General features: G+C 38.1%; 2 protein-coding genes across 5 annotated transcripts; one reads left to right on the plus strand and one right to left on the minus strand.

Moving 5' to 3' along the window:
- Positions 1-7,681: 7,681 nt before the first annotated feature.
- On the minus strand, positions 7,682-12,633 carry LOC110823724 (transmembrane 9 superfamily member 2-like). 3 transcript variants are annotated; one of them, XM_022054186.2, is made up of 9 exons: positions 12,012-12,633; positions 11,697-11,916; positions 11,324-11,481; positions 10,853-10,893; positions 10,175-10,757; positions 9,949-10,086; positions 9,716-9,872; positions 9,131-9,615; positions 7,682-7,946 (listed from the first exon to the last, which is right to left on the minus strand). In XM_022054186.2, exons 3-9 carry the CDS (start codon positions 11,470-11,472, stop codon positions 7,727-7,729), a joined length of 1,773 nt encoding a protein of 590 aa, XP_021909878.1. In that variant the 5' UTR covers positions 11,473-11,481; positions 11,697-11,916; positions 12,012-12,633; the 3' UTR covers positions 7,682-7,726. The 3 variants fall into 3 exon arrangements, with proteins under 3 accessions (XP_021909878.1, XP_021909876.1, XP_088070122.1); XM_022054184.2 differs by having other exon boundaries at positions 11,697-11,922; XM_088213996.1 differs by having other exon boundaries at positions 11,697-11,776; positions 11,988-12,633.
- A 265-nt stretch (positions 12,634-12,898) lies between these two features.
- LOC110823734 (transmembrane 9 superfamily member 2) lies at positions 12,899-17,753 on the plus strand. Of its 2 annotated transcripts, XM_022054199.2 has the most exons (7): positions 12,899-13,153; positions 13,555-13,595; positions 14,263-14,848; positions 14,942-15,079; positions 15,197-15,353; positions 15,446-15,930; positions 17,202-17,753. In XM_022054199.2, exons 1-7 carry the CDS (start codon positions 13,002-13,004, stop codon positions 17,419-17,421), a joined length of 1,779 nt encoding a protein of 592 aa, XP_021909891.1. In that variant the 5' UTR covers positions 12,899-13,001; the 3' UTR covers positions 17,422-17,753. The 2 variants fall into 2 exon arrangements, with proteins under 2 accessions (XP_021909891.1, XP_088070120.1); XM_088213994.1 differs by lacking the exons at positions 12,899-13,153; positions 13,555-13,595 and adding an exon at positions 13,649-14,071.
- The last annotated feature ends 1,044 nt before the right edge of the window (positions 17,754-18,797 follow it).

Genomic DNA, 18,797 nt, shown 5'->3' on the forward strand with positions numbered 1-18,797 from the left:
CATACCACGTCCGGTATGAAACAACGTTCACGATAGGGTTCCTTATGAACCTGATCCGTCCACCATCTCCCAAGATATCTAGTGAGGTTGTCACCTTATTTGTTTTTCCTTAGTCTCCGTTACCAAGTTGAACATAATCACATAAACAATAAACATGCACCCAGTAATACAATCATATCATAAGTTCCAAAATCACACAATGGTCAAGTAAAACAGTAATACATGCATTTAAAACCATATAATAGATAGACCAGATACCATAATGCATTTAAACTGTAAAATAAATTAAGTAGGAATCGACAGAGAATAATGTCCGGTTCGGGCTCCATTTGCAACCTTAATTAATTATGCATATATATTAATTTGTACAAAATACAGTATTATCATTTATTCAAACTTCAATTCCATGATAGGAAATAGGGTGATGGGGTCTTTACTTGATTCGACGCCGAAAACTAGATTGTTACTGTGCCTACAGGCGGTCCCTGAGTTCCCTAAATTTTTTCTCGGGAACTGAAACGCGCTTACGGTACCTATACATGTCCCAAATAACCCAAAAATCAGACCCAGGGTCTACTCAGCCAATTTTAAAATTCCGACACGGCGGCTCCGCCGTGCTCCGGCGACGGCGCCGCCACCCATGGCGGCGATCCGCCTCAGGTTGGCTGTTTTCGGTCGAATTAAGCCAAACTTGCATTGGTTCTTGTGAGAAAACACACTTAGGGCCCTCGGTGGGCTAAAAAAACGTAGAAAATCGATACTCACCAACGGTGGGGCTCTCCAGCTCACGTTGCAGTTGGGTGTTTTGCTCCGGTCAACCTGTAGAGGAGGAGATGGTGATCACAACAGTGAAAAAGTCACATCGAACGGGAATTGGAAAGGGCCTCATCGGAGGCAAAAATTGAAACACCCTGCGGCGGCACCGTTGAGCTTCGGCGGCGTTTTCCAGCCAATTGGCCGGTTCTTTCACTCCGATTTGGCCATGACTGGATTTGGAATCAAATTCTGAGCAAAGAGTAGAATTTTTACCTCGTTTGGTGGTCGAAAATTACTCCAGTGCAACGACGGGTGGTGGCAGTCGGCTTCCCGGCGGTTGGGCTGTCTTCTCCGATGAGGGCCTCTGGCGGCTAGGGTTAGGGTTTGGGTGCGGATGAGGTTATTTATACCCATCCGCTTTTGATCTGGGCCGTCCATCACATTTAATCTAAACCGTCCAATCGCGATTAAATAAGGAGTGAATCTGGACCGTTCATCGCGATTCAATCTAGACCATCCGTGCGCGATGCAATCTGGACCGTCCGTGCGCGCGGGAACGGATCTTAGCAGTCGCGCACACTCGGATAACCCACGTGGCTCCCTCCCGCATCAGCGTCTCTGCCACCTGGCACGTCCTGGTTGGTCGGGGCTGCTGACGGGACAGCTGACGTGGCGTAACTTTTTTAAATTATATTTTGACTCCCATTTTCTGTTTTTTCTTTCAAAAATACCCCCATAACCCAAATTTTCATTTATTTTTTCCAAAATTATTTTCAATTAAATCCTCAATTATTTTTTTTACCCTTTTTATTATTATTACTATTATTTTTATTAAATCAAATTAAAATAAATTAAATTAAATTCAATTCAATTCAATTAACACATATTTATATTTATATAAAAATAATAAAATAACATAAAAGTAATAAAAAAAATAATTGGGTGTTACAACCCCCTCCCCTCTTAAAAGAAATTTGGTCCCTCAAATTTGCATCTTACTCTCGATCAAACAACTGGGGGTACTGAGCTCTAAAGTCTGATTCTAGCTCCCATGTAGCCTCCCTTGGTGTGTAGTTCTGCCATACGACCTTTATAAATGATATTTCCCAGTTACGGAGTAATCTGCTCTTTCGATCCGTAATGCCGACTGGTACTTCCTCGTAGGATAAGTCCTCATGGAGTAGGAGAGGTTCGTGGGCCAAGACATGAGAGGGGTCCGGGTTGTACTTGGGTAGCATGGACACATGAAACACATTGTGGACCTTAAAAAGTTCTGGAGGCAGTGCTAGCCTGTAGGCGGCGGTACTAATCCTGTATAAGACTTCAAATAGTCCAATAAATCAGGGGTTCAGTTTCTCCCTCCTACCGAACCTACTAATTCCCTTGAAAGGAGTGATCTTAAGGAACATTCGGTCGCCTTTCTCAAACGCTAAATCTCTCCTCCGAGTGTCCGCATAACTCTTCTGCTTGCTTTGAGCCGTTTGAATGTTCTTCCTGATCTTAATTATTTTGGATGTAGTCTCATCTACCAGCTCTGAACCGAACAATTTTCTATCGCCCACTTCTTCCCAACAAATCAGCGATGTGCATGAGCGCCCATATAACGCCTCATATGGAGCCATGCCAATACTCGCTTGGTAGCTGTTGTTGTAGGCGAACTCTATCAGGGGTAGATGGTCGTCCCAATGGTCCCCAAAGTCAAGGACATAACCTCGGAGCATATCCTTAAGTGTACGGATTGTCCTTTCTGACTATCCATCAGTCTGAGGGTAGAAGGCAGTATTGAGGGACAGCTTCGTTTTCATGACTTGCTGAAAGCTACTCAAAAACTGAGAAGTAAACCTGGGGTCCCTGTCGGACACCACTGTCACTAGGACTCCATGCAATCTGAATATTTTTCGGATATACATTCTTGCCAACTTGTCCAAGGGATCAGTCATCCTAATGGCTAAGAAGTGGGAAGACTTGGTAAGCCGATCAACAACTACCCAGATGGTATCATGTCTTGAGCGTGTCTTAGGTAACTCTGTCACGAAGTTCATGGTGATATGTTCTCACTTTCACTCTGGGATCGATAAAGACTGAAGTAACCTGTTTGGGCGTTGATGCTCTGCCTTGACCTGTTGACATACCAAACATTTAGACATAAAGTCAGCTATGTCTTTTTTCATCATATTCCACTAAAACCGGGGTCGCATGCTTTGATACATTTTAGTACTTCCGGGATGCATGGCAAATTTTGAGTCATGGGCCTCTGTCATGATGTCTCTCTTTAACTCACTGTCACCTAAAATATACACCCTGTCCTGGAATCGGAGTAATCCCTCGGCGGAGACTCGGAATTCTGAGCTAATTCCCTGTTCTGTATCGTTCTTGAGGGCTACTAGGGTGGGATCAGCTGACTGAATTTCTCTTATTCTCTGAATTAACTCAGGCTAGACGGTCAGATGGCCCAAACATGTGACTCTCCTCAAGTCCTGAAGTTGAACCTGTTGTGTGGCCCCAATTTACCTGCATTTTGAAACCATCAAATGGGCTAAGATACCTGTATTTTTTCTGCTGAGTGCATCGGCTACCACGTTACCCTTACACGGATGGTACAAGATGTCACAATCATAGTTCTTAAGAAGTTTTATCCACATTCTCTAACGCATATTGAGATCTTTTTGAGTGAATATGTATTTCAAACTCTTGTGATAGATCTGAAAGGTCTCTCCATATAAATAATGACGCTAAGTCTTCAAGGCGTGCATGATTGCGGCAAGCTCTAAGTCATGGGTGGGATAATTTTTCTCATGACTATTTAACTGTCTGGACCCATAGGCTATGACATTCTCATGCTGTATTGAAACACAACCCAGGCCTAGATAGGAGGCATCACTGTAAAATGTATATTCCCCCGATCCATTCAGTAGGGTCAGCACAGGTGCAGTAGTCAGCAACTTCTTTAGTTTTGAGAAACTTCTTTCACAGTCCTCATTTCACTCAAATTTGGCATTCTTCTTTGTGAGTCGGGTTAGGGGAGCAAGTAGACTAGAAAATCCTTCAACGAACATGCGATAATAGCCTGCCATTCCCATAAAGCTATAGATTTCTTTAACTGATGTCAATTTCTCCCAGCTGAGCACCGCTTCAACTTTTCAGGATTCACTGATATTCCATCCTTTGATATGATGTGTCCCAGGAAGGTGGTCTGCTCAAGCCATAATCCACACTTATTCAACTTTGCATACAACTTTTTTCTTCTGTGAACCTATAAAACCTGAATTAGATGGTGAACATGTTCCTCTCTGCTTTTTGAATAGACCAGGATGTCATCGATGAACACGATAACAAATTGATCTAAGAATTGTCTGAAGACCTTGTTCATCATATCCATGAAGATGGTTGGGGCATTGGTTAGCCCAAATGGCATGACCAGGAACTCATAGTGTCCGTACCTGGTTCGAAAAGCCGTCTTGGGGATGTCTTCTGTCCTTATTTTCACCTGATGGTAACCTGATCGCAAGTCTATTTTGGAGAAGACCTGCGCACTCTACAACTGATCGAAGAGGTCATCAATCCTGAGAAGGGGATACTTATTCTTGATTGCGACCCTATTCAATCATCTGTAATCAATACATAGTCTCAAAGTTCCATCTCTCTTTTTGACAAAAGTGACTCCGACATCCCAAGGGGACACACTATGTCTGATAAAACCACTGTCTTGTAATTCAGTGATCTATTTCCTCAGCTCCTCCATCTCAACGCAGCTCATACGGTAAGGAGAAACTGAAATAAGCTGGGTGTCTGGCTATAGGTCTATGGTGAACTCGACTTTCCTGTCCACTGGTAGTCCGGTAGTTCATCTGAAAATACATCTGAAAAGTCTTGGACTACCGAAATCTCTTAAATATAATTTTATTTCTTGAGTTTGCCTAGTTAGAGAAAATAGCAAGGTTAAGGTACTCGACAAATAAGAAAACTTGCCATCAAGGAATAAGTACTAAATGATTTTATTAATTTGTAAATGGTTCCTGATTAGGAGGATTGAATACAACTTTCTTGTTAAAATAATCTACGGTGGCGTGATATGCCACTAGCCAATTCATCCCAAAAATTACATCAAAATTCTCCGTGTCTAATTCTATTAGGTCTACACTCAATTTCTTATTTACTATCTGTACGACACAAGCCCTGTAGATAACTTTTTCCAATAGTGTTACACTCCCAGCAATAGACACAAATAACATTGAATCAAGTTTATCAGATAATACATTAAATTTGGATGCAAAAACAGGTGAAACAAATGAATGCGATGCACCAGTGTCAATCAAAACATAAGCAAGATGGTTACAGATAGTATACATACCTTGTACTACGTCCGGGTCGGCTTCGATATCCTACTAGGTGAGGTTGTAAGCCCTGCCCTAGATAGGAGATATGCCCCTGATTCTGGTTTCTTGGGCACTCTCTCGCATAGTATTGGGCACTACCACATATGCGGTATGTGTTGTTGAGGCGATAGCATGGTTGGTCCCCATGATCCCTGCCGCAATGCTGATAGATCTTACCACGTCCTACCACTGGAGCTTGAGGGGGAGCCTAGATCACTGGTATGGGCCTCTTGTTTTGTTGGACAGATGCAGTAGGTGCTGGTCTGCGGGGTGGAGCTGAAGGTCTATAGTTCCCTACTGACTGAGAGAGGGTGTGGAGGCTCATCTCCACTAACTGTGCCTTGGCCAGAACGGCCGAATAAGTCCCGAGTTTCAGTACAAACAAATGCTGCTTGATCTCTAGGCGGAGGCCCCACTGGAACCTCCTAGCCTTCCTGCCCTCATCCATCAACGTCTCAGGGGAGTATCGGCCCAACTCCAGGAACTTACGAGCATATTTTGACACAGTCATGTTCTTTTGGACCAACTGGACAAACTCCATCTTATTCAGATGTCGGATGTGCTCTGGGAGGTACTCTGCATGAAAGGCTGTTAGAAACTGTTCCCAAGTAGCTGGAACAGGCAGGGTGGTCAGCTTGAGTTCCCACAAGCGATCTGCTTCTCCCACTAGCATGTAGCTACGGGTGACCCTCTGCTCAGGAGTCACTCCTAGGGTCTTGAAGGCATTCTCCGTCTCCGCCAACCAGTACTGGGCATCTTTAAAAGAGGATTAAGCCAAACTTGCATCGGTTCCTGTGAGAAAACACACTTAAGGCCATCGGTGGGCCGAAAAAATATAGAAAACCGAAACTCACCGACGGTGGGGCTCTCCAGTACGGCGGCTCCTCCGGGTCACGTTGCGGTTGTGTGTTTTGCTCTAGTCAACCTGTAGAGGAGGAAACGGTAATCACAACTGTAGAAAAATCACATCGAACAGGAATCGGGAAGGGCCTCATCAGAGGCGAAAACCAAAACACCCCGCACCGACGCTGCTGAGCTTCAACAGCGTTTTCCGGTTAATTGGCCGGTTCTTTCACTCAGATTTGGCCGTGGGTGGGTTTGGAATAAAATTTTGAGCAAAAGGTAGAATTTTTACCTCGTTTGGCGGCCAAAAATTGCTCCGGTGCGGCGATGGTCGGCTCCTCGGCGGTTGGGCTGTCTTCTCCGGCGAGGGGCTCTGGTGGTTAGGGTTAGGGTTTGGGTGCGGATGGAGTTATTTATACTCATCCGCTTTTGATCTGGACCGTCCATCGCATTTAGTCTGGACCGTCCAATTGCGATTAAATAGGGAGTGAATCTGGACCGTTCATCGCAATGGAATCTGGGCCGTCCGTGCGCGCAGGAACGGATCTCAGCCGTTCGATCGCGCGCACGCGAATCGCCCACATGGCTCCCTCCCGCGTGGCCTCTCGCGTCAGCGTCTCTGTCACCTGGCGTGTTCTGGTTGGTCGAGGTTGATGACCTGGCAGCTGACGTGACATAACTTTTTTAAATCGTGTTTTGACATCTGTTTTCCGATTTTTCTTTCAAAAATATCATCAGAGCCCAAATTTTCACTATTTTTCCTCAAAATTGTTTTAAATTAAATTCTCAATTATTTTTTTCCCTTTTTATTAATATTATTACTATTATTTTCATTAAATCAAAATAAAATAAAATAAAATAAATTAAATTCAATTAACACATTTATATTTATATAGAAATAATAAAATAACATAAAAAATAATAAAAAAAAATAATTAGGTGTTACACAAGCTCTTTGTAAGTGGAGGTGCTCCTAAATTCATTGTATTAAAATAGAAAAAGATTAGATTAGACCATTCTATTCTACCTCTTACCAAGTCATTTTTTTTTTTTTAGTATAAGATGTTTTTCAACTATTAAATATTTACATTTTTTTTTATACAAAAAACACTGAGTTCAACCAAATATCTAAATCATTTAGTTAAATAAATGTTTTAAATATAAATAAAAACAATAATAATAATAATAATAATAATAATAATAAAAATCATTTAAATCAAAGCCAGCAGCCTATTCCATAAATTTGACTTTTTAATAATGAATGATGATGTATCTTAATTATCCAATGTTTAATCAACCAAGTTGCACTTGTATTCTTGGACTAGATTTATACGATTATTCATCCGCCCAAAACCATGTTTATTTGAACCAAAAAATTTTTGTAACTCAAAATTGGAACATGGGAAACCTGTTTAGTCCAGTTAATGTTTTGTCTAATATAAAATAATATTAAAAAATAAAATAAAATAATTAAATAAAACATTTTACTAACTATAAAATTAAAGAGAATAATATAAAATACATATACACTTAAAAAATAAAACACTGAAATAATGAAAACAAATAAAATATAAATAATACACATTTTATTTGACCTTGTATCTGCTCATTTCGCCAGAGCATAAGCTGCATTATTTAATGTTCACTTAATCTTGTTTTTGTTAAAATCTTTTCAAACGCAGTAAAAATTAAAAAGCTGTATACCGTTTTAAAACACTTAAATAGGGTCTTGTGCATTGGGGATTCATGCATTAATCAAACTTGATAGATCCATATATATGACGAATAAATAAGAACGATGATGTAAAACCAACAGTACCAAGCATGAGGAACATGCCATAGCTGACACAAGCCATGTAACTGAAGAAGAAAGAGATCTGCAAGAGACCAGACCACTCTGAGCTTGAGAAGTAGTAAAAGAAGCAGTAGCCATACACGTAGAGTGCAACTGACCCACCGTAAAGAAAAGACCTGAGGGATTCAACAACCAAGATTAGGCACAGAACAAACTAATCAAAGTTTTTGCCGCGGTTCATTAACAAATTGATGTTTAGTCTTTTGCTAGATCTTATCTGCAACATGCATAAAGAATAAAGTAAAAGACTAGCTCAATCAAAAATATGAGATAATTAATTGAGACATATTCAATAATCTATTTCATCCAAATAATATCATATGAACTAAGATGTAATCAGGGATCATATGCTAACAGCCACAAAAGTTTACAATCAATCAAAGACAAATTCAAAGTGATGGAAGTTACAAGACATGCTCCATGTTCGAGTCCTCTATTTGCTATTGTCAACTGATCTAACATGACTGAGTTGAAAGTAAACTTCAGTGAAAATGCCTCCATTACAGTTGAACTATAAGGACTAGCATCACTTTGATGCATCCCTGTGTTCACAAGCTTCTTTACCTACCGACTTAACCTAAAAAACTTGAATCCTTATTTTGCATGTTTAACCATATATCTAAGTCGTCTTTCCTTTATTAATATTTCCCATTTCTATTTCATCACTTAATGTCTTTTTCTATAAATAAAAAATATATTATAGAAAGTGTCACAGCTCTATTACACTCCTGTTGTATATAATATTTGCACGATGCTATCAGTTTTAATTTTTGAAAGTGATTAGTTGTTTCAATTACTAAGCTAAAGCTAGGGTAAAAATATAAATCCCAACAAGAATGTCATAACTAAGACCCAGATCATTTAATTGATTGAACATTATTCTTTTTCCGGCATATGCTTTTCTATGCTAACAATGTTATAGCAAGGTCAACATGAATTAGGAATCAATACAAGTATGTATAAAGTTTACAGAATGGATCAACATCAGATAAAGGAATGAGTAGAAGTCACTTAACTGAAGCACTCAATTTCATTTAGCTAAGTATGCATATTGTAGTTTGCAGCATGACAATGAAGATGGAAAATTCAATGTTTTAAATTTAAACAAGCAATCATTTAACAGGTAAGAATCTAGTTATTTTTAGAAGAAAAAACTGAAGCAGAAGACATGATTTATGATATGAAACTACATCTTTGGGATATTATTCCAGTGTGATGTGCAACCCCCTAACTGGTATAGTTTCAAGTTATTTAAGGAGGAGCAAGAAATGGGGATATGAATGTGTAGGAAGTCATTTACCTCCACCACCACTGATGATTTCCAACAGCAAGCTGAAAGTAAATCAATGCTATGGTGACCAAGCTGGTGACAATAAGAAGAATGATGAAGACGATAACCAAAATGGTGTAGATAGTGTAGATCCTGTGACCCCATAGACTACCAAATATATAGTATAGCTCCGTATAGATGACACCAAAGGGTAAAATTCCTGCCAAGGCCATTTGGGGAAGAACATCCATGTACCATGGGCCAGGAGGTATAGCACTTGGAGAATTTGTGGTGCGAAAAGGAGTTTGGTTTGTTGCCTTGACTTTGCTTCCAACAATCCCACAAAATGTAAGCAACGGTAAAGCTACTAGAGCCCATACCAGAACTAATAAAAAGATTGTGCCAGAGGGCATTGCTGCAGTTGCTTTGTAAGTGAATGCAACATAATTTAGGAAGCCGAATGTGAAAATGAGGGGTCCGCAAAAGAGAAATCCAGTAAGCAGAAAATTTTTCGCCTGTCAAACAAAAATTTTTAATCTCCAATACAACTAGAACTTGGTTGATGCATCAGGTAAACAATCAAATTTATGAAAAGGAACAAATAATAGCACATACCCATTCCATTCCCTCAAATTGACAATAAACAAAAGCTGATGTATATCCAGCAACTCCAGAGGTACTTGCATATGTGACCACAAGTGCTGTCCATAGAATCCCTCGGTTGCATGGATAAAACACTCCAAGTAATCCAAGTATCAAAATAAATGCAGCACTGGAAATCAAAACCACAAACATTTAGGCCATGGGAGCCAACATTTATGATTTATATACAGTCTTATAATGCTCACATTGTAAGTAATTGAGTGCCAGAACCAAGGGCAGCAGCAAATAACAACTTGTAGTTTGGGTACTGAAACACATCTCCATGTATGTTTTTCCATCCTGTCTTTTCTTGATTGTCAGCCAATTCCTCATCATGTGAAGAACTTCAAAAGAACTCAAAAAGAAACATTACGTAAGATAAATGAAGATAATTAAGACTGTAGATATCTAAAAATTCAGGCTGTTTCTTACTTGAAGGCTTTCCTAATAACTTGTATGTAATAGGTCACGAGGCAAATGGTAAGAATGAGAGTGATCACACTTGAGTTTGTGATGGAAAATTTGTGCTCTTCTAAGACATGTGGCAACGAAGATGATGCTGAATACTTAATCATCCTTTTCTCAAAAGGAATGCTTGTTTTGCTCCACTTTACAGTATATATAAACTGGATACATAATTCCTTGTCCTCATTTAGGTCTACCACATCATAGGAATCTGTCCTAACAGTAATCTCAATAACACGGTCCTTGTTATAAAATACCTCAAAAGTTAGATGATTGAAAATGGAATAATTGTTCTGGTCTGAATCACCTATCCCCGGCCTGTCCATCTTCCCTAAGAATCCCCATATAGGTAAGTCATCATAGTACATCTGAAAATAATAATCACTACTGACAGCTTTTCGGAAAAGTGAAACTTCTTTCTTGGTCAAATTTTTTCTGCAAGCAAGTTCAAAATCCTTTCCCACAAGGAATTCAAGTTTATATGGAGCACTAGTAAGACGATCTCCATGCAACACCTCACCAAGACTTGCCTTCTTTTCCTTCACATTGTCTGCCATTGAGATTGAACCAGTCTTAGAAAAATAAAATATACTTTTTAAGTATAAACATAAGACAAAAATGAGAAACAGAGCTGGAGATGTATACCTGGGTGACAGAAAGGAAAATCATAATAGCTGTAAGTTTCACTGCTTGAAAAAATACATGCACAATTTCATTAGTATATAAAGAGTAAGAAGCTCTCCTCATTATTTGAATTTCAGAATCCACCAAAAACCAAAGAAACGTACAAATCAAACTAAGAGGAAAGCTGCTGGTTACTAGACATATCAATCCTTGGTAGTTCACATCATGAGCTGTAACATAGAGCATTGAAATAGGGCTACAAACAAGAGACTATTCAATTCCTTCATCTAACTTATCATGTCTTTTGCATAACTACAACATAATATGAAGTGAAAACTTGTTTGGATCTAGAGATCATTAAAATTACACAACCCAACTTTGCTGAAAGATTTAAGATCCAAAACTGTCAGAGAAACCGACAACTTTCGTCATGGACTAACAAAATCAATACTTTCAAAAATCATATCAAAGAAAAAGCAGTCTACTAATTACCTGGGGTTGTGAAATGGACCGACTAGGTTTACATAGATAGGAACCTTATCTCCAGGTTTATATCGATGATTGGAGCCATCTGCTCCGACTTGGCCCCAAAAACACAGACCAAGAACAGAAATGACAAGAAGCAATTCAGGTTCCTCCATTTTATCTTGCTGCAAAATGTAAATGCATCAAAATTAGTTACCTAGTAGATAGGCATACGAAAATGAATATGAAGATAGAAGAACGTCTTTTTAAATCTGAAGTTCTAATTCAGTTAAGCACCAATTTGACAGAAAAAGAAAATGCGAAATTTAAAGAACAGAAGAGAGGAAAAAAAAAAAGAAAAAAGATGAAAATAGGTTGAGATCCCTAAATTGTTTCTTACTTTCCCCTCTTTTCTTGGGAACCATGCAGATCGCAGGACAAGCTTAGCAAGTCAGCAACCTTTAATGAGTTTCATCTTCTACGAGGAAAGAGAGAACTCCGCCTCTGTATGAAAAAAGAGTGAAAATGTGAAGCACGGTCGACTGTCTGGTTGTCTCAGTCTCCAGTTGACTTGGAAGTTGACGAAGACAAACAACCAACTTATAGAGTTTCCATCCGCTCTGCAGCTAAGACAAAAGCCAAAAATCAAATGTTTGAATACTCAAGCTTCTTTTTTCTTGATCCAGTTTCCACAAACAGGCTCCGGCACTCTCACCCTCAGCCTGATCCTGATCTTGACCCTGAAGGAAAAGGGAGCTACATACAAAGAGCCTAAGCTCCTCAGTCCTCCAGCTTCTTGTACAGGGCGGATACATTAAACAAAAAAAAAAAAAAAAAAAAGAAACTTGCGTTAGAGTAGAAATGGGTTGGCGGTCACTTCATAGTTTTAAAATAATCAAATTATATTTACCGAATTTGTTAGCTCGTTATTTTTTAGACATGTTTTAGAAGTATGTTAATACAGAGACAAAAACACAAACAGTTGTCATGCAATATATTAATATCATCTCGCACGAGAAAACCATCATGAAGAACCATTCACTCAAACCATCATCGACCTAGAAAACCAATTCTATATCTGGTTAGGAAAAAGGAAGAATATGAAAAGAAAACGAACTACAAAATCCTCAATTCTAAAAATTTCAAATAACTAATAGAAGAAGATAAAAGTAGGTAAATATCGATAAATTTTCTTATGTCTCCTTCACTTTCTCGTGTTTTCTAGGCAACCATGCACAACATGTTTGCCCCCAACTAAACTTGAGCGATTTTATCTGCTCTGATGAAGGTGAAAGCACTGCAAATAAGTTAGAGAAAACAGCGAAAATGTGAAGAGTGAAGAAGGTGACGAGTGAAAAGGGTTTCAGCTTCCCTTCAGCCCAGGCCCAAATCTGGCCTCTGGGCCGCGACATGATTAACTACCTAACAGATAAAAGAAACCATAACAAATAATAATAATAATAATTAATTAAGTAAAATAATGAAATGAGAAAACAAAATTTAAAATTATCAAAAACTCGAATTATTATTATTAATTGTTATTAATTATTATTTTAAAACAACTGACTCTGGCTCTGCTCTGTTTTCTCATATTATATATTCTTCGTTTTTGCCTACCTTGTATTTTCTTCACTTCCGTAAAGATTTCATCACTTCTCTCCCCTTTTCTTTTGTCTCATTTCAGAAAAGAGAAAATAAAAAAAGCATGATCAAATCTTCTGCGTTCATCCTCCTTCTGGGAGTTTTAATTTCCTGCGGTGTGAGCTATGTGAGATCTGATGCATCCGATCACCGATACAAGGACGGCGACCCGGTTCCTCTCTATGCCAATAAGGTCGGCCCGTTTCACAACCCCAGGTAACCTTATCTTAACCCCCATTTCTGCGTCCGTTCTTCTGCTTTGTTGGGTTTAATTGTAGGTTAGATCTGATTTGCATAGGAGATTTTCCTTCGGATCTCAGGACGGGACTGCATAAGGGCCTGTTTGGGTTGAATTTGTTTGAATTGCACCTTTTTCTTTACAAACATATAATGACAGGTGAGAAGAGCTGGAAACTTCGGTAAATTCGGGAAGCAAGAAGAAAATGCTGCCAAATTTGTTTTGGAGAATCTTTTTTCTTCTTTCTAAAAAAAACATTAATTTCCTTGTACAATTTATGTGTGGGATTTTTTGTTCTTGTCATTTTATCTCATCGCTGGGATTCGATGGGTTGCTTCTGATTGCTAATTTTGTTTGTATTACGCTTTGGTGATTTCAGTGAAACGTATCGGTATTTCGATCTGCCCTTCTGCGTTCCAGGTTTTTATCTTAAAACTCCTGCATAATCGTATATACATAGACATCTATAGACATGCTTAGACACGTGTGCAATTATATACAAGCACGTAGTTACAAATGGACATGGTTATGTATTTGAATACTCGTAATAATTCTTTGTCAAGCTTGGTTGCGGGAGAAGGGGAAGCTCTATAAGCTTCCTCAGCTAGATGTAATCTGGCCAATCTGATAAATTCCCATGTTCTCATTTGTAGTAAAAATGATAGGTTGGCATCTGTGGTTTTTGTTTTAATGACAGTTTCTGTTTAAATTTAAATGATAATTCTATCTCCACTGTAGATGGAAATTGGTTAAGCTTTATCTCTCTGAGGGTAAAGCATTCATCTAACTAAGTTTGTATTCTATCTAGCCAAGCATAAATTGGTTGCAGCCTCCCATTATTGGGTTGGTCAACCCCCCTTCAACCGTGTTACTCCAGATGCAGTTCCAACCTACAGGTTGGGAGCATTCAGAACATAAGCAATTTTTTAGTATTGAGCTGATTGCCTTTCCTTTAACCTAACAAAATGGTTCAATATGGGTTTTCCAAAGTGTTATAGAATTGTGTTCAGATGGGTTGATTCATTAAGGATTCTTGTTTCTTTAGTGATTTTGTATCTCTTACTGGGTGAGTGGGCTTAAATTGCAGAACATTTGAAAGAGAAGAAAGAAGCTCTAGGTGAAGTTCTGAATGGGGATCGGCTTGTTAGTGCTCCTTATAAACTCAACTTCAAAGAAGAGAAAGACTCTGCTGTTGTTTGTAGAAAGAAGCTTACCAAGGAAGATGTTGCTCAGTTCCGAAAGGCAGTTGAAAAGGACTATTACTTCCAAATGTACTACGATGATTTGCCCATCTGGGGCTTCATTGGAAAAGTTGACAAGGAAGGCAAAGCTGATCCAAGCGAGTACAAATATTTCCTTTACAAGCATACTCAGTTTGATGTTCTTTACAATAAGGACCGTGTAATTGAAATCAGTGCTAGAATGGATCCTCATTCCCTCCTGGACCTCACGGAAGACAAGGAAGTTGATGCTGAGTTCATGTACACTGTGAAATGGAAGGAAACTGAAACTCCTTTTGAGAAGAGGATGGAGAAGTACTCGATGTCATCTTCACTGCCACATCACTTGGAAATTCATTGGTTCTCTATAATTAACTCCTGTGTCACTGTTCTCCTTCTGACTGGTTTTCTTGCAACAATTTTGATGCGTGTCCTGAAGAACGATTTCATGAAGTAAGTTTTAGTTGTACACCTCCATTTTGACCTCATGGTTTTCTGTTTCTGTCTCGGTTTATCATTTGTTCTGTACTTTCTTTTTCTCGAAAGGTATGCTCAAGATGAGGAAGCTGCTGATGACCAAGAGGAGACAGGATGGAAGTACATTCATGGTGATGTCTTTCGATTCCCAAAATACAAATCCTTATTTGCTGCATGTCTTGGTTCTGGAACCCAGTTGTTCACTCTGTAAGTTTCTTAAGGACTGTTGATTTGCTTCTGCTCATGATGCTCCATTTTTTCCCTGTGCTTCAATCTTTTTTCTTGATAATTGATGGCTCCCTTTTCTTTAACTTGTTTCTCCAGTACCGTGTTTATTTTTATGCTCGCTCTGGTTGGTGTCTTCTATCCCTACAATCGGGGAGCTTTATTTACTGCTCTGGTGGTTATTTATGCCCTCACTTCTGGAATTGCGGGATATACAGCAGCTTCTTTCTATTGTCAGCTTGAGGGAAAGAATTGGGTTTGTGCTGATATAATTTACAATCATTTGAGCTAGGACTTCTCAATAATATTCATCCCTGCTGTGAAGTAATATTTACTTTTTCTTGACAGGTCCGGAATCTTCTGCTCACTGGATGCCTATTTTGCGGGCCTCTGTTTCTTACATTCTGCTTTCTGAATACTGTTGCCATTGCCTATAGTGCAACTGCAGCTCTTCCTTTTGGCACTATTGTGGTCATTGTTCTAATATGGATGTTAGTGACGTCACCACTGCTTGTGTTGGGTGGTATTGCTGGAAAGAATAGCAAGGCTGAGTTCCAAGCCCCTTGCCGCACCACAAAGTATCCCCGAGAAATTCCACCATTGCCCTGGTATAGGAGTGCTATCCCTCAGATGGCAATGGCAGGCTTTCTTCCTTTTAGCGCTATCTACATTGAGCTCTACTACATCTTCGCAAGTGTATGGGGTCACAGGATTTATACCATCTACAGCATCTTGTTTATCGTCTTTATTATTCTTCTAATTGTCACTGCATTTATAACTGTGGCTTTGACGTACTTCCAACTTGCTGCTGAAGATCATGAATGGTGGTGGAGGTTAATATTCTCGAACCTTTTTAGTCTGTTATTGCTGTCTTTTCTTGCTATGTCAAAGTAGTTTATCTGGTTTTATCTTTATATATTTTTACAAGTTTTGCTTTTCATTTTTTTGGTTCATAGTATCACAAAATTTTTTTAGAAGAAAATAAATACGCTATTAACAAGGGACTGGGGATGGGTGGTTGCTATCTTTTTACGAAATAATTGATCTATAGTTTAGTCAAATTGAGAAGTCCCTTAAATGAACCTCCCTATTGAGTGGACAAGCTATGAACCTTAGGAAAAGCATTTGAGACCAGTGATCTTTAATTCTGGGGAAAGGGGAATATGATCTGTTGAATGCCCTTATTTACCTTTCTTTCCAAATGACTGGAAGGACGGATAAAGAAATAAGGGCAAGGTGTATCTGGCTTCTCCTTTCTATCCGGATTCCTCGCGAAGCCATGTCTCTGAACTAACAGATCTCCCAATAATCAAATTATATTCTTTTGTGATTTTTTTTTAGTTGAACAGTTGATAAGATAACAACGTAAGTCTATTATTTGTTGTTTCTTGGAAGAGATTTCATACTAACATTCCTCTAAAACACTAATATTCCTTATAGTAAAAGCTATTGCTGAAGCGTTCTTATTTTGAAAATTTTATTTGGTATAGGATTGTGTGCTTAACTTCTCTTTTGGTTAAAGGGCACAGTTTCTTTGGAGTGGTTTCTTTTCCTTACTTTTGGGAGGAATTGGGTTGCGATTTCGTATTGATGCTTTGGTTTTCTCTGTTTGTTTCTGTTTCTAATTTGCTTTCGTTGAGGATAGTTTATCCTCCTCTAGATTGTCTTTTCCCTTTCTTCCTCAAATATATTATTTTTTCTGTAAAAAAAAAAAAAGAAATAATTGAAGATGCAAAAACTGAGCAGATTATTGAATGGTTACTGAAACATACTGATAATGTTATTGATCCTTATAATTAGTTATCAAATACATACTATTATTTTTAGATATACCAATGTTTGATGTTCCAATTTTTCTGGTGGTTGAACCTTTACTTTTAGTTTCATTATTGATTTGTTCCAAGGCTTCATGGTTGATCTCTTTAACTTTCTGGTGGCTTCCTGGTATAATTCCAAGCAGCCAGCTTGTATTTGATGCTGTTGACTCCCTTAATTTTGTTGATTTCAGTTTTTGTTTGTGTGTTGTCAACCAAACTGTGAGTAAGTTTCAGTAGTAGCATTTGCCGTAACTGTGGAATAATCCCTGTCTTTGGTTTGATGCCAGGTCTTTTCTTTGTGGAGGATCAACTGGGCTGTTTATCTATGCATATTGCTTATATTACTACTATGCACGATCAGACATGTCTGGTTTCATGCAAACCTCCTTTTTCTTTGGGTATATGGCCTGCATCTGCTGTGGTTTCTTCCTCATGCTTGGGACTGTGGGTTTCCGTGCCTCGTTGCTGTTTGTTCGTCACATATACAGGTCAATAAAATGTGAGTAATGGGTTGAGGCCGTTGCTTTTCTCTTTTTTTTTTTTTTTTTTCATTAACTCCGTCGTAGGTGATGATCTATGATTTTTGGCAGAACTTAGGTTAGAGAATGGCCTGCAAATGAGGCTAGCTAAACAAAACAGATTAGCCACTTTAGATGGTTATGTTGTTTGTTGGCTTGGTCTTTGAGAGCCTTTCTGGCATTATGGGGTATTGATTTTTTGGGTATATCTAATTATGAAGATATGGGTTTATATAGGTAGGCGCTCGTATTGGTTACGTGTATCTTTTAATTTTCTAGAGGAAACTTGGTTCATTTCTATGCGATAGAAAGTTGTCTTCATTTATAAATTCATGCAGAAAGTTATACTCTTAAAAAACTTTGGATACGGGAAATATAAAGTTTAGAAAGGTGCATTTCATAATGTGCATATAGTTAACAAAAAATTTCTTTTTGAAGAGCAAAAATGGCAAACCTTAAAATATCTATAATTTTTTTGAGAAATTAAATTTATTTACAATTATTATCATAACTAACTTCATCAAGAAATATTTCTTTGGGATGGGTCTTTTTCCACATTTACCCCAAAAGTATCACTCGTATATATTCCTTCAACCCTGGAAGGAGATTTATAATAGGGGAAGTTTATTACAATTATAACAAGAATATATGGGCAAAAAAAAAAAAAGAAACGTACTTTTCACTTGTAATTGTTACATTTCTTGTTGGTGTTCATCCAAAAATTGGTCTACAGTTGATACTAAAGAAAAATAGTAACACATTATGAAAACGAGAAAAGATAATAACAAAAAGCAAGTTAATACATGTTTGCATTAACAAAAAATTATTTCCAAAAATATTTGGTCCCACATCTTCAAAGTTGAGAGAAGAATTTGTAAATGAAATGATTTATTATAAGGATTTGGCAACTTCAAAATACACCTATCAAAGAGTGTCCACCTGCAATTTCCTAAATAATTAAGTAATAGTAGAGCATATTGCCCCCCCAAAAAAAAAAAAAAAAAAAAAAAAAAAAAAAAAAAAGGGAAAAAAGGTAAGCAAGAAATGAAAATAGTAAAGTAATTAATATGGAAAAGCAAAATGTGGTGGTTGGACCATATCTTTATGTATGATTAAAAAAAATTATCTCATAAAGTGGATAAAAAAATTTCTCCAAGGTGTATGGATAGAGACAAAAAATTTTTTATCATCACAAATTATTAAATCTGGTCGAACACTTACACATCAAAGACTTTTAAGCTAAAGGAAAAGGAAGAGGAAAAGCAATAAAGTAAAGAAGTAAATGGAAAAAGAAAGAACTCAAGGAGTAAAGTCAGAAAGTATTTTGGCCCATTCCTCTTGACATGGTGTATATTGTCTCATTAT

This window comes from Carica papaya, chromosome 2, assembly GCF_054855325.1.
Source record: "Carica papaya isolate Zhongbai chromosome 2, ASM5485532v1, whole genome shotgun sequence".
NCBI classification, from domain to species: domain Eukaryota; kingdom Viridiplantae; phylum Streptophyta; class Magnoliopsida; order Brassicales; family Caricaceae; genus Carica; species Carica papaya.

What these genes read in the sequence shown, in the direction of transcription:
- LOC110823724 (XM_022054186.2), bottom strand. Translation starts at nt 11,472, where the DNA reads ATGGAGGAACCTGAATTGCTTCTTGTCATTTCTGTTCTTGGTCTGTGT. An exon ending in GTTATTAGGAAAGCCTTCAA is followed by an intron (nt 10,087 to 10,174) that starts GTAAGAAACAGC and finishes GTTCTTTTGAAG; the next exon opens with TTCTTCACATGATGAGGAAT. An exon ending in GGCACTCAATTACTTACAAT is followed by an intron (nt 9,873 to 9,948) that starts GTGAGCATTATA and finishes TTTGATTTCCAG; the next exon opens with TGCTGCATTTATTTTGATAC.
- LOC110823734 (XM_022054199.2), top strand. Translation starts at nt 13,002, where the DNA reads ATGATCAAATCTTCTGCGTTCATCCTCCTTCTGGGAGTTTTAATTTCC. An exon ending in GGCCCGTTTCACAACCCCAG is followed by an intron (nt 13,154 to 13,554) that starts GTAACCTTATCT and finishes TGGTGATTTCAG; the next exon opens with TGAAACGTATCGGTATTTCG. An exon ending in GGAACCCAGTTGTTCACTCT is followed by an intron (nt 15,080 to 15,196) that starts GTAAGTTTCTTA and finishes TTGTTTCTCCAG; the next exon opens with TACCGTGTTTATTTTTATGC.